Source organism: Camelus bactrianus, chromosome 3 (genome assembly GCF_048773025.1).
Source record: "Camelus bactrianus isolate YW-2024 breed Bactrian camel chromosome 3, ASM4877302v1, whole genome shotgun sequence".
Classification (NCBI taxonomy): domain Eukaryota; kingdom Metazoa; phylum Chordata; class Mammalia; order Artiodactyla; family Camelidae; genus Camelus; species Camelus bactrianus.
The window spans coordinates 117,946,973-117,959,027 of record NC_133541.1 but is presented as its reverse complement, the minus strand read 5'-3'; the positions used below and the strand labels follow the sequence as shown (position 1 = coordinate 117,959,027).

General features: G+C 61.8%; 1 protein-coding gene across 44 annotated transcripts in view; it reads right to left on the bottom strand.

The window, feature by feature from the left end:
* Positions 1 to 1,708: 1,708 nt before the first annotated feature.
* The window catches only part of OBSCN (obscurin, cytoskeletal calmodulin and titin-interacting RhoGEF), a 170,123-nt gene continuing 159,776 nt past the window's right edge, over positions 1,709 to 12,055 (bottom strand). For 43 of the 44 annotated variants that reach the window (XM_074361106.1, XM_074361109.1, XM_074361108.1 and 40 more), the window contains 19 exons: positions 11,581 to 11,641; positions 11,012 to 11,089; positions 10,494 to 10,666; positions 10,337 to 10,363; positions 9,554 to 9,706; positions 9,412 to 9,457; positions 9,196 to 9,273; positions 6,816 to 8,850; positions 6,058 to 6,138; positions 5,634 to 5,744; positions 5,319 to 5,486; positions 4,261 to 4,383; positions 3,894 to 4,064; positions 3,553 to 3,637; positions 3,052 to 3,291; positions 2,608 to 2,831; positions 2,390 to 2,465; positions 2,071 to 2,220; positions 1,709 to 1,961 (listed from right to left, as the gene is read on the bottom strand). In XM_074361106.1, the coding sequence (XP_074217207.1) occupies positions 1,784 to 1,961; positions 2,071 to 2,220; positions 2,390 to 2,465; positions 2,608 to 2,831; positions 3,052 to 3,291; positions 3,553 to 3,637; positions 3,894 to 4,064; positions 4,261 to 4,383; positions 5,319 to 5,486; positions 5,634 to 5,744; positions 6,058 to 6,138; positions 6,816 to 8,850; positions 9,196 to 9,273; positions 9,412 to 9,457; positions 9,554 to 9,706; positions 10,337 to 10,363; positions 10,494 to 10,666; positions 11,012 to 11,089; positions 11,581 to 11,641 (4,258 nt within the window). In that variant the 3' untranslated portion in view covers positions 1,709 to 1,783. The other variant, XM_074361144.1, reaches the window with a different exon arrangement.

The window sequence follows — 12,055 nt, the reverse complement described above, 5'->3', positions numbered from 1 at the left end:
GACACACATGCCAGTGGAACAGAATAGAGGGCCCAGAAATAAACTCTTGCAAATATAGTCAAATGATTTTTGACAAGGGTCCCAAGACCATTCAATGAGGAAAGGGCTGTCTTTTCAGCAAATGGTGCTGGGAAAACTGGATATCCTCATGCAAAAGAATGAAGTTGAACCCTTACCTAACACCATATACAAAAATTAACTCAAAATGGACCTAAGAAGTAAGTGTAAGACCTAAAACTATAAAACTCCTGTATATATACACAATATTATATATATATATATATGTAATATTGTTCATCCTTCAAAGGAAGGAAATTCTGCAATATTCTATAGCACGGATGGACATGTTGCTAAGTAAATAAGCTAGTCACAAAAGGGCAATACTGTATGATGCTACTTACATGAGATACCCAGGGTAGTTAAATTCATAGAGACAGAAAGCAGAATGGTGGGTGCCAGGGGCTGGGGAGAGGGGAGAATGGGAAGTTAGTGTTTAATGAGTATAAGGTTTCAGTTTTACAAGACGAAAAGAATTCTGGGGATGGGTGTTGGTGATGGTTGCAAGCATTATGAATATATAACCACACAACTGTACACTTTAAAGTACTTAAGATGATAAATTTTGTTATTGCTGTAAAGTCAAATTGAAGAATTATCTATCAGGCCATGAAAAGACATGGAAGAACTTTATTGCTAAGTGAAAGAAGCCAATCTGAAAAGTCTAAATACTGTATGATTCCAACTTTATGAGGTTCTGGAAAAGGCAAAACTATGGAGACAGTAAAGAGATCCTTTCAGTGGTTGCCAGGGGTTAAGAGAGAGGGAAGGATGAATAGGTAGAGCACAGAGGATTTTTAAGGCAGCGAAACCACTCTGCTTGAAAGGAGAGTGGTATGGGGCTGGTGAGGGGCCGATGTGCGGGCATGGGGATGGGAAGGGCTAAGGAAGAAGACTCTGCTCACTGCAGAACCCTACCAGCCCAAGAGAGCCGAGAGCGTGTGCCCACCTCCCTTCCTGCCTTGCCAGGTCAGCCAGTGAGGAGGAAGGTGGGGAGCAGCTGACGGGGCAATGCAAGGTCGCAATGCCTAGGACCCAGGCCATTGGGCTTAAGATTGGTTGAGTTGAGTGGCCAGGTCTTGACTAAGCTTGCAAAGCAGGAGAGAGGGAAAGTTATGTGTGTGTGCCATGTGTTTGGGGGTGGGGGATGTCAGTTCAATTTTGATGTTTGGTTTCCAGCTGAGGTGTCTTGGGTTCAGGTAAAGATCTAAGGAGTAGGTATCCAGTGTGGGGACACGGTGGTCTGGAGATGAGGAAAGCCAGGAGGGCTGGCTTCACCAGCATGTCTCAGTCACCAGATCCATGAGACTCACTGAGAACCAAGAGGTCAGCGCCTGCTGTCCAAACGCTCCAGCCTGAGACCCCCAGGGGACAGTGCTGTGGTGGAACAAATCGGAATCCTGGATATGGGAACAAGCTATGCGCCCACAGTTAGGTTTTGGGGCATGTGTCCATGTCTGATGCAGTCAGGAGACACGCGCACAGCTGCCTGCGAGAGCACGCGCTGGACTGGTTCAGCGGACTCTAGTCCTAAGGACCCCTGGCTCGCAGCCCAGGACAGGGAAGGGCAGATCTGCCCTCCCCCGAACAACAGGAAGGTGGCATGGTCCTCACCCCCTCCCCCAAAAGAAATAAAACAGAGGACGCCTCAGCCAGTTCTGCTTTTTATTGACATGTCTGTGCAGATGCAGCGAGTCCTGGGAGACGGAGGGACGTGGCCCAGCGTTCAGCGCACCTGGGCCAGGTTGTGCTTTTTGTACAGCAGGGCCCGCCTCTTCTCGCGCTCTCCCACGAAGGCGCGCAGACGCGCAGTGGGGAAGGTCACGGCCGCGGGCGGGGAGCGCGACGGACCCTCCTCCGTCAGCCACGGGCACTGCAGGCAGCTGGACGCACATGGCCGGCCCCTGGAGCGCGGGAGGGCGGCATTAGCCGCGCTCCTGGGCTCCCGGCGCTGAGGCTGGACAGGCCAGGGCATAAGGGGATGGACCCGGCACGGTCGGTGGGGATGCCTACCAGGGGTGTGCGCACAGCGTGCTGCGCAGGAAGGCCACAGCGCCCCCGGACAGCCCCGCGTAGCAGCGGCCCAGCTGGATGAGCCCCTTGCGCAAGGATTTCTGCAGGTCGCGTGTTCCCTCGCTGCTCACTGGGTACTCGGCGCTCAGCCTGCGTGGGTGGGTGGGTGGTGGTCATGTGACTGAGGTGACCCTCAATGGATGAGGGTCCCGGGGACCTGGATCACCCTCAATGGTTAGGCAAACACGAGAGTCTGGAGTCACCCTCGTTGGACCCCAGGCCGACCCGCTCACCCCGCCAGGGCACGTGGAGAACTCACATGATGAAGGCTGTGACGCCTATGGCCCAGATGTCGGTCTGCGGGACGGCACCCTGACCCTCTAGGAGCTCCGGAGCTGGGGACGGCACGGGGTACGGGGAGGACAGATGAAGGGCTGGGTGTTTGCAGTGGAGCGGGCAGGGAGACAGGACTGGGGCGGGGCTTGCTCCTGGCACCCCCCTCCTCCAGGTCCGGCCCGGTGACCGCGCCCTGCGCACCCATGGTTTCTACGTAGTCCTTGAACCTCTCTGAGGGCAGCGCCCTCTGCTGGGCGAAGCTCTGGGCGTTTCCCAAGTCGATGACCTTCAGCAGGTTGTACTCCGTGACGATCATGTTCTCAGACCTGAGGTCTAAGTGCAGGATGCCCTGGGCGTGCAGGTACTGGGTGGCGCTCAGCATCTGCCACAGGTAGTCCTTCACCTCTGACTCCGAGTAGGAGGCCCTGGGGACAGGGGGCCGCTTAGTAGGCAACAGGGAGGGGCCCCCAGGCTCTGTCCACAGCAGAGCGGCCACAGGGGAGCCCCAGCTCTCCTGAGCCACCTTGGTGGTCGGGTCAGTGAAGGCGGGGCCCACGGGGTGGGGGTGGGGGGTCGGGAGTCGGGTCACAGTGTGCCCCACTGGGCCCTGAGCCCTGGATCCGGGCCGGCCCCCACGCCCCTCACCTCTCAGCCAGGCAGGGGAGCAGCTCAGGCCCAGAGCACAGCTCCAGGATGAGGACCAGGTGCCGCGGGCTGAGGTAGGCGGCCTGCAGCTGCGCCAGGTGCGGGTGCCGCAGGCTCTTGAGGGCCTCGTACTCTCCCAGCACGGCCGTCCTGTCCTCGGGGCGGTAGGGCACGATCTTGGCAGCCAGCACGCGCCCACTGGCCTTCTCCCGGCACTGGCGCACCACGCTGAAGCGGCCCCTGGCGAGGGAGCACGGGCTGGGCTGGTGAGGAGCCCTCCTGCCTGGGGGGGCCCCGCTGGCCCCCGCTCTCTGTCTCCTTCCCAGTCTCTGAGAAGCAAGCCCAGCGGGGAGATGGAGAAGCGGGTGGCAGATGCTCTGAGGCAAGAGTGGGTGGACATGATCAGCGGGGAGGGAGGCTGGGGCTGAGCCGGGTAGTACGAAGAGCTGGTGGTGTGGGAGGCCACGACACCGCCGCCCACCATTCCCAGATGCCCCGCACCTTCGGATCTGTGTCTGGAAGGCGAAGGTCTGCGTGCTGGGGAGGGGCTGGGCTGGCCCTGAGGCACCGCTCTCCTCTTCCGAGGCTGTGGGAAGGGGAAGCTGATGACTGGGAGAAGGCACCCCTGTGGCCCCATCTCCCCCGACCTTTTCTCCCATCACTCCTTCCCAGACACCTGGACAAGGGGCCCTTCTCTGAACCCTTGAACACTCTGACCTCTCATTCCTCAGGCCCTTTGTGGGTGGGGAGCCTAGTGGGCAGAACGGACCGTCAAGAGTGAGTGTGTGTGACTCACTGAAGCTGCAGGGCACGTTCCGCAGGGGGAAGGCAGAGTGGCTCACCCAGGTGGCTGGGCCCTCCCAGGAGGACCTGCTCCGAGGGGCTGCTGTAGGGGCCCATGCCCGCCTTGCTGACACAGGCTGTCCGGAAGGTGTACGCCCCGCCCCGAGAAAGCTTGCCGGTGAGGTAGCAGCAGTCAAAGATGTCCGAGGCCAGCGTGCTCCAGCTGCCGCCTGGGACACATGGGAGCAGAAGAGAGGCAGCCTGAGGCCTTCCCAGTCCACAGTCAGGGTGGAGAGTCCTTGGGTCCTTGAGAGAGGTTGCTCAGGGGCACAGAGCAGCCAGGCACTTCCTCGAGGCCACCCCACCCCACAGTGAGCTGGGCACCCCCGCCACCCCAGGAGATGAGGTTCAGGAGTGACTCCATACCTTCCAGGCTGCACTGCACGATGTAGGTCACAGGGCCACACGACTCCACAGGCTTCCAGACCAGCAGCACCCCATCGGCATAGACCTCCCCAATGTCCGGGCGCGGGGAGGAGGAGGGGCGCTCTGCGGAGCCCATGGTCAGCAGTCTGAGGCAGGCTCCCAACTCCCAAGGGCTGTCCAATGAAGCTCGGAGCCCCAGCCAGCCCTCCTCATCCTCCTGTGCCCCACCCTGCTGCCAGGCCCCTGAGCCCACCCTCACCTGGTCCAGTTCATCTGGGGGTCCTCCCAATGTCGACTAGTAGGAGGTCCCTTCCCCAGTGCCTCTCCTTCGAGGGGCCTTGAGGAGGTGTCTGCCCTGCCCAACCCCACCAAGCTCCCCTCCCACTGGTACCCACCCAGGAACCCCAAGGAATGGCCCTTGCTCACAGCCTCCCATCCATCCCAGGCTCCAGTCAAAGTGGCCTCAGTTTTGCCGGCCTGTGGTGCAGGGCACGTGGGAGTTGGCCCCCTCTGGGGATCAGGCCAGAGGTCTGAGAGCTAGGTCTGCAGCTCCCCTAGAAACACACCCCAGCACTGTGTTTTGAGATCATGGTTTGACTGTAATAGAGATACCAAGTGGGAAGCAGCCTCCTGCATCTGTTGGAGAGACAGGGAGGGAGGTACCATGGGAAACGCAAGGAGAAGGGCCCTCAAAGGAGAGTCAGGGAGAGGGCCTGGCTCATGTGTCCCCTCTTGGGGGTCCTGGTCTGCAGAGTCAGCTCGTGTCTTCTGTGGCCCCTCCAGGCCCTGGCAGTGCCAGGATGTGGATGCCCTGGGTGATGGGCATCACATTTCCTGGTCCCTCTCAGTGGAGGGCGCTGGGATAAACCAGCTGACAAAGTGAGAGGTGGTCTCCAGGCGCCCTCGAAACCACCCGTTCAGGGCAGCCAAGTACCCCTAGCCTTCATGGCAGGTCCATGCACAGGCCCCGTTCTGGGACAGACACCTCCAGGAGGAGGCAATGGTGTGGGGTGACCCCCTCCCCATCCCTGCAGAGAGGACCCTGCCTGGCTACTCACCTGCCTTCCGGAGGACAGCCGTGGTGGCCACCGTCCCCAGAGCATTGCGCACACTGCACGTGTACACCCCCAGGTCCTCAGCTGTCACCACTAAGATGGTCAGAAGCTGGAAGTTCTTGAGCGTGGAGGATATGAGGAGGCGGCTGCTGCTCTCAAGAGGAGCCCCGTCTGCAGCAGGACGGAGTGGGCCCTGCCTCGTGGCTGCACCTGGGGCTCACACCCTCTCTGGCCCCTAGTTTTCCTCCGTACAGTGAGAGCGATGCCCTCGCGGAGCACCCCCTGCTCCCTGACCCCAGCCTCGGGACAGCTTTTTACCTTTACTCCACGTGGCCTGTGCAGTGGGCTGGGCTGACACTTGGCAGGCCAGAGTCACAGACTGGCCCAGGACCACCACTTCGTCCGACAGCTCCCTCAGGAATGATGGCGCTAGGGAAGCGAGGTGAGGCGAGCCTTCAGAGGTGACCCCAAGCCTGGACGTCGCCATGGGGATAGGAGAGATGTGCCCCGCTCCCCCACCCAGCTCACTTAAAACACTGGCGTCTACTCCAGAAAGGCTTCAAGGACTGCTGGGCCCGACGGCTGGGGTGCTGGAGCCCCACTCTATGTGCTCGAACACCCGTTTGTGTGCGCCTCCCCCCCAGCCCGTGCACTGGTCTTGGCACCGCGGAGGGGGCGGCCCTCCCCCCAAGTCGGGTCCCTCAGGCTGCATGGAGACCCAGCCCCTGGGCAGTGCACCCACCTCGGTCCTTGCTCTTCAGGCCTGATAGCCGGAAGGAAGCCAGGCCGGCCTTCTTCCTGGGGGGGCTCTCCTTCTCCACACCTGCAGGGAGGAAGTAGCCATGGGAGGTCACACCTGAGGGGCCTGGCTCCTCTGCAAGCGTGGGAGGAAGACTCTGGGGCCACCTGTCAGATTCCCATGTGGCAGAAAAGCCTAGATCCCTAGATCATACTGGAAACGAGCTAAATCTGCTGCAGAGGGCACCCCCTCCCTGCCCCATCAGCATCGGTGCATCCTGGGCTGGGGCATCACAGGCAGATACGGCCAGCAGCTCAGGGGCCACAGGTGCCTGGGGAGGCCTGGCTGAGAGCTCTGGGGTCAGGGTGGTCCCTGGGGGTCAGGGAGGGTCTGGGTTAGTGAGGGTGTGGGGTCAGGGATCCGCGGTGGTAGGGTAGGCCCAGGGTCGGGGGTCAGGGAGGACTGGCCCAGTTCCTGTCCTGTCTGCAAGGGTATAACACAATTACATTACACCCAAAACTGGGCCTCAGATGCACATGGGGAGGGATCGAGTCCGCAAAGCTGACCTCAAAAACAAGCCACTGCGTCACTGGAGGTGTGGGAGGCACCGTGACGGGGGAGGGGAGCATAGGATGGGGGCTTCCTGCATCACCCAGGCAAGTTCCTGAGCTGTGTTTTAGGGCATGGGAGGCAAGGAGCCCCAAGGTGCAGAGTGGGGAACATGGATGTGCTCAGTCCTGGGACAGGGCGGGGATAGTAACCTTCAGGCCTGCCCCTCAGGAGGCGGGAGATGTGGGCCACCGAGGCCCTCACCCTCCGGCGTAGCCCCAGCTCTGCTGGCTCCTCTAGCAGCGAGTGCCTCCCCGGGAAGTGGAAGAAGCTTCTGGAGGGGGGTGACCACTTCCGCTTCCGGCCACCAGCAGCCTCCCCAAGCAGGGCCCCCACGTCCTCTGGCTCCTCTGTGATCTCCAGGCTGGTGGGCGGGCCCAGCGTGCCTGACCAGGGCCACGCGGCCTCTGGGAGCTCAGCCAGTTCCTCTTCAGCCTCAGACTCAGGGGAGGACTGCAGCTCTGGCTTCACAGGCTTGGGGACCTTCCTGAAGATCATGAACTCAAACGGGAGGTATTTGATGTCGTACAAGTCAGACAGGTTGAGGTAGGCAGGATCCACCTCTGAGATGTCCAGTGACACAGTGTCAGCCGCCTCTGGGTCCCTGGACAGGTCCCGGATCTGTACAAGTGACACCTGGGAACCCTCACTTAAGTCTTCCCATAAGCCCAACTCCTGGGAGGCTCTCTGGGGGGCCTTGTCACCCTCAGGGAGTGGCACTGTGCTCGCCTGAGGGGATGGGCTCTGGGCCCCTGCCTCGTCCTGCTCCTCTGAGGACTGAGAGGCAGCCCAGGCCATCTTGGCCCACATGGGGCCCTGCCCCAGCATGCCACCAGCATCCCCACCAAAGGCAAAGGTGCCGTAGCCCGCCACCCCCGCATAGCCCCCACGGCCTCCCAGGGAGAACTTCCGTGTGGTCGCCTGCTCCTGAGGCCGCTGTGGGCCGGGCGAAGACTGGGACAGGTCCTCCGTCTCCTGAGCCAGGCCTTCAGCGTCCAGGGAGGGGCTGGGCTCCGTGCCCTTTGGGGAAGCTGACCCTGGGGAGCTGGGGGTACCAGGCCTCCTGGGAAGAGGGCTGTCCTTCAGCCCCGTCTTAGAGTCTGCCTGGGAGCTTGCTGGGGCTGGGGAGGAGGAAGCCTTCGGCTCTACTGAGATGAAAGGGCTCAGGGGTGTCACGAGGGCCTCTGTGTCGTGTCCTGGAGGGAAGGAGCCAGGAGGTCGTGGTACAACAGCAGCAGGGGGGCCACAGCCCTCCTGGGGGGCAGGACTCCACTGGGGTTGAAAGGAAGGGGTGGCCTGCCCTCCAGAGCTGTCCTGGAACGGCCCCCCTTGCTGAGTGGAGCACCCATCACCACTGGTGGATGGAAACAGTCTCAGTCCCTGCAGGGATGCCTCGGGTCGCTCCATCCTCCTGGCACACGCGTCGCCTCCAGGCATGCTCTCTCCTCGGGCCCCCTGCAGGCTGGAGGAGGCCGGAGCTGGACACTGCCCCTTGCTGCAGGTCTTGGTGGAGGGGCTGGCAGTGTTTGGCCGGTCGAGGTCCAGGGAGCGGCTGCGGCTGGAGGCCTCGTGGGTGCCTGCAGCAGGCATCTGCTGGGTGGTCTCAAAGGAGGGTGTTCCGGCCATCAGGGCAGCCTGCTCCTCCCTGGCGGCCTCCTCCTCCAGCGCGCGGTGTTCCAGCAGTGGCTCTCGAAGGCCGGGCAGGGCTCCGGAGAAGTAGCCGCCCTTGAGCAGGTGCCGCCGCCGGGCCGGGTGCTGCCTGCTGCCCGCAGCTGGGCCCCCGAGCTCCGGGCCCTCGCCCACCTGCTGGTAGAACAGGCTGCGGATGATGCTCTGCCGGGGCACACAGCCCAGCGCAGCCGGTGGCTCTGCGCCCTGGGGTGATGCGGGCACAGGAGCAGCTGCGGCTGGTAGGCAGGCCTCGGCCTCCTCAGGCAGGCTGGCCGAGGGCCGCAGGAAGCCCCGGGGGTGCAGCAGCGGGGAGTGGGTCACCGGGGAGGGCGGCAGTGACTTGGCCCGGGCAAACGGCGCCAGCTCGTTGTCGGAGGAGGAGGAGCTGCTGGAGGAGGCGCTGGCGTGGCCGTGCAGGTGCCGGGCCACCCCGAGAGACGGGCTGTCAGGAGGGCCCTGGAGCAGCTCTGGGATGGAGCGCATCACCAAAATGGACTTGTAGCTCATCAGGGAGCGCTGGGGGTGTGGAGGACAGGGCATCGTCAGCCAGGTGCCTGCTGCCTTCCCGGCACTCAGTGGGCCCAGAGGGGTACTCAGGATATGGGGAACATGGAAAGAGCTGGACTCCAGTTCCAGGCTCTGTCATTTTGCCCCTGCTCGGCAGGGACGTTGCACGTGCTCCTCCCCATCCCGGTGGCTCAGAGAGCCACGTCCCCAAATAAAAAATGCCCTGCCCCATTTCCCTGCTCCCCCAAACCCAGAAGGGGCACTCAGCAAGCCCTCCGGGCCTCCTTTCCCTCTCTGGCCATCTACCCTCTCTCCCTCATTCTCTCACTCCCTCCTCAAGGCAGTACAGCTCACCTGCCAGCGGCTGCGGGCCAGAAGGAACTTCAGCTGCTTCGTGTTGATGAAGTGGGCCTCCTCCGCGGGCACAGACTTCTGTGGGGAGCCCAGGTGAGAGAGACACATTGTGGAGAGACCCTGGTGCACCCTGTGGCCCAGACAGGACCCCCCACTTCTCTTGGCCTCAGTTTCCCCTCATTGTGAGCCAGGCCAGCCCAGGTTCAACCTACTTACCAGGAACCAGGGGTGGGCAAGGCACTTGGCAGCGCTGGGCCGAGCCCTGGGGGAGAGGAAGGACAGGGTCAGGCCAGGTGCTCAGCTGGTCCCTGGGGCAAGTATGAGGAACCCGGGCAGGGGGAAGGGCATGCGCACTCACTCTGCGGCCCTCTGCAGGGCAGCCTTGATGAAGTCTTGGGCATCCTCACTCAGGTGGGCAGCCATGGGGCTGCTCCAGGACACCCGCCCCTCCAGAACATTCAGGAGTGTTGCTCGGTCACTCTCGCCAGCAAACGGGGACGAGCAGGTCAGGCTGAAAGCAGAGACATGACTAGCTTTCAGTTGTGACCCGAATTTCGGGGTCCATGGGAGGCAGGTTGCCAGGACAGGGAGTGCTGGGTCTCATGGGGATGGTGGGGCCTGGAGGGCCCGCAGCCCTGACTGGAGATGCCTCTTGGAACCACTCTCATCCAGCCCTGAGAATTCCAGCATGGCTCAGATTTGCCCAGAGATCCAGGCTCAGCTTGGAGCAAGGATCAAGGATCAGTCTCAAGAGGGCACCTGGCCTTAGACTGAGGTGGGGATCAGGGCTCCACCTGCAGAGGAGATCCAGGCTCAGGCTACACCGCCAGCATCCTCAGGGCAGCAGTAACTCTTACAAGGGGCCTCTGGACAAATCACCCAGACCCTTTAGAGAAACAGCTCAGTGCTCTGCCCCGTGACCCAGCAGAGATCCTCTGTGACAGGGTGTGTGTGAAAAGCACTTGGCAGAAACCCCTTATCAGAGTTGGCTGACTGCATGTTCCCAAGATAGTTGCCCCCTGGGCCTCAGGTCTCTGATCTGAGGAGCAGTCAGCAGTTCAACAGCTTCCTGGAGGCCTGCTGAGGAGGGGTCTGGGTTGGCACTGGAGGAGCCGGCTGACAGGAGCAGGGGTCTGCTCACCTGAGGTAGGAGATGACCCCCATGGCCCTGTGGGAACAAAACCACAGCCGTGAGTCACCCAGGCCTGGCTTGAGGGGGAGGAGGAGGAAGAGAAGGAAGAGGAGGAGGAGGAGGCAGAGAGTGGGCGGGGGTGGGGGCGTGGGTGGGCCCCACTCACCAGATGTCAGAGGCCTCGCTCACAGGGGTCTGCTCTATGATCTCAGGAGCCACAAACTCAGGGGAGCCGTACTTGCTGTACTGTGGCTCTGTCGGGGTGATTTTTTGGGCAAAGCCAAAATCACAGATTTTAATGTCTTCCCGAGCGGGATGCACCATCAGGATGTTGGGGGGCTGTTGGGCAGAGTCGGGAGTGCGTGAGTCCGTGCCCTAAGGAAGTGACTCCCAGGGCCTGCTGGGCTTGGAGAGGACACCTGGGGGTCTTTGAGGGTGAGACCAGCATGGGGCAGTGGGCAGCCCCACGGGCAGGTTTCTGCGCCATTTGGGGTTGGCTTCTGTTCCATCAAAGCCACACCCCACCTGAAGGGGCTGCCGTAAGGTAGTGAGCTCCCTGTCCCCAGAGGTAAGGAAGTCCTAACAGGGAAGCTGGAAGTGTTGGGTCTGCAGTCTCTCAGCCTACAGGGCCCAGGCTCCCACCTGCCCCTCACTGGGCCCTGGGGGCACCAGGACGCCACATACCTTTATGTCCAGGTGGAGGATGCCATGGCTGTGCAGATAGTGCAGCCCCTCCACCAGCTGCTGGATGTAGACCTTGACCTGCAGCAAAGGCTGGTGCTTAGGTGAGAGAGCCAGCCTCAACCTCCCCCTCCACTTACTTCCCTGCTCTGCTCCCACCTACAGTGCCTCCACTTCCCTCCACATGTGAGCCTGGGATGGTGGTCCAGCAGGGGAGGTGACATGCAAAGCCTCATAGACCCCTGTAGCTGGGGGATCCGAGGCGGGGCAGGTTTAGGTGTGTGGAGCAGCCTGAGCAAAGCAGGAGGGGCCTGGGGGAGCAGGCGAGGACTGGCCAGCTGGCCCAGCGCTGTATGGGATAGGGAAGCAGTGAGCCCAGGACACGGGGGGGCGGGGGGGACTCTGAGAGCCTGACTAAGGAGATGCAACACCCCATGAGGCCCTGGGGTATCCTAGAAGGTCTCTAAGTGGAGAAGCGCTGCGTCGGGGAGCTAGTTTGAGGGAGAGGTGGTCTGGGCAGAGGGACCAGGGAGCCTGGTGGGGCATGCACGCAGCCCAGGTGGCACGGTCACCTCAGCCTCTGTCACCACGCTCTTCTTGAACAGGCGGTCTAGCAGCTCCTCCGACGAGCATCTGGGACTCCGTTAAGGAAAGCTGTAGGGTCTGAAACACTCTCGGCCTCACACCACCTGGTGTGAGGTGGGGGGCCAAGCTGGGGAGGCTACTGCTTGGAATTGAGGACGATGGGAGGGACAAGAGACCCCAAGGAGAGGGGCTGAGGCCAGTGGGCAGCAGCACAGGGGGAGTGGAGGCATCCTCTCTTCTCATCAAAGACCGCACGGCCCGCTCCCCACTCCGGGGACACTAACTGAGGAGCTGGGGATGAGGCGAGAACACGTGACATTCAGAGCCCTTCAGCGGGAAAGCGAGTAGTGCGGTGAGACCCAGAGGGGTCGGGTAGCGTGCGTCCCCCTCCCTGGAGCCTGGCAGGCGTCCTAAGGAGCCTCAGAAACTACATAAGACGGCCAGCCTCCTTGCTGGAGAGGC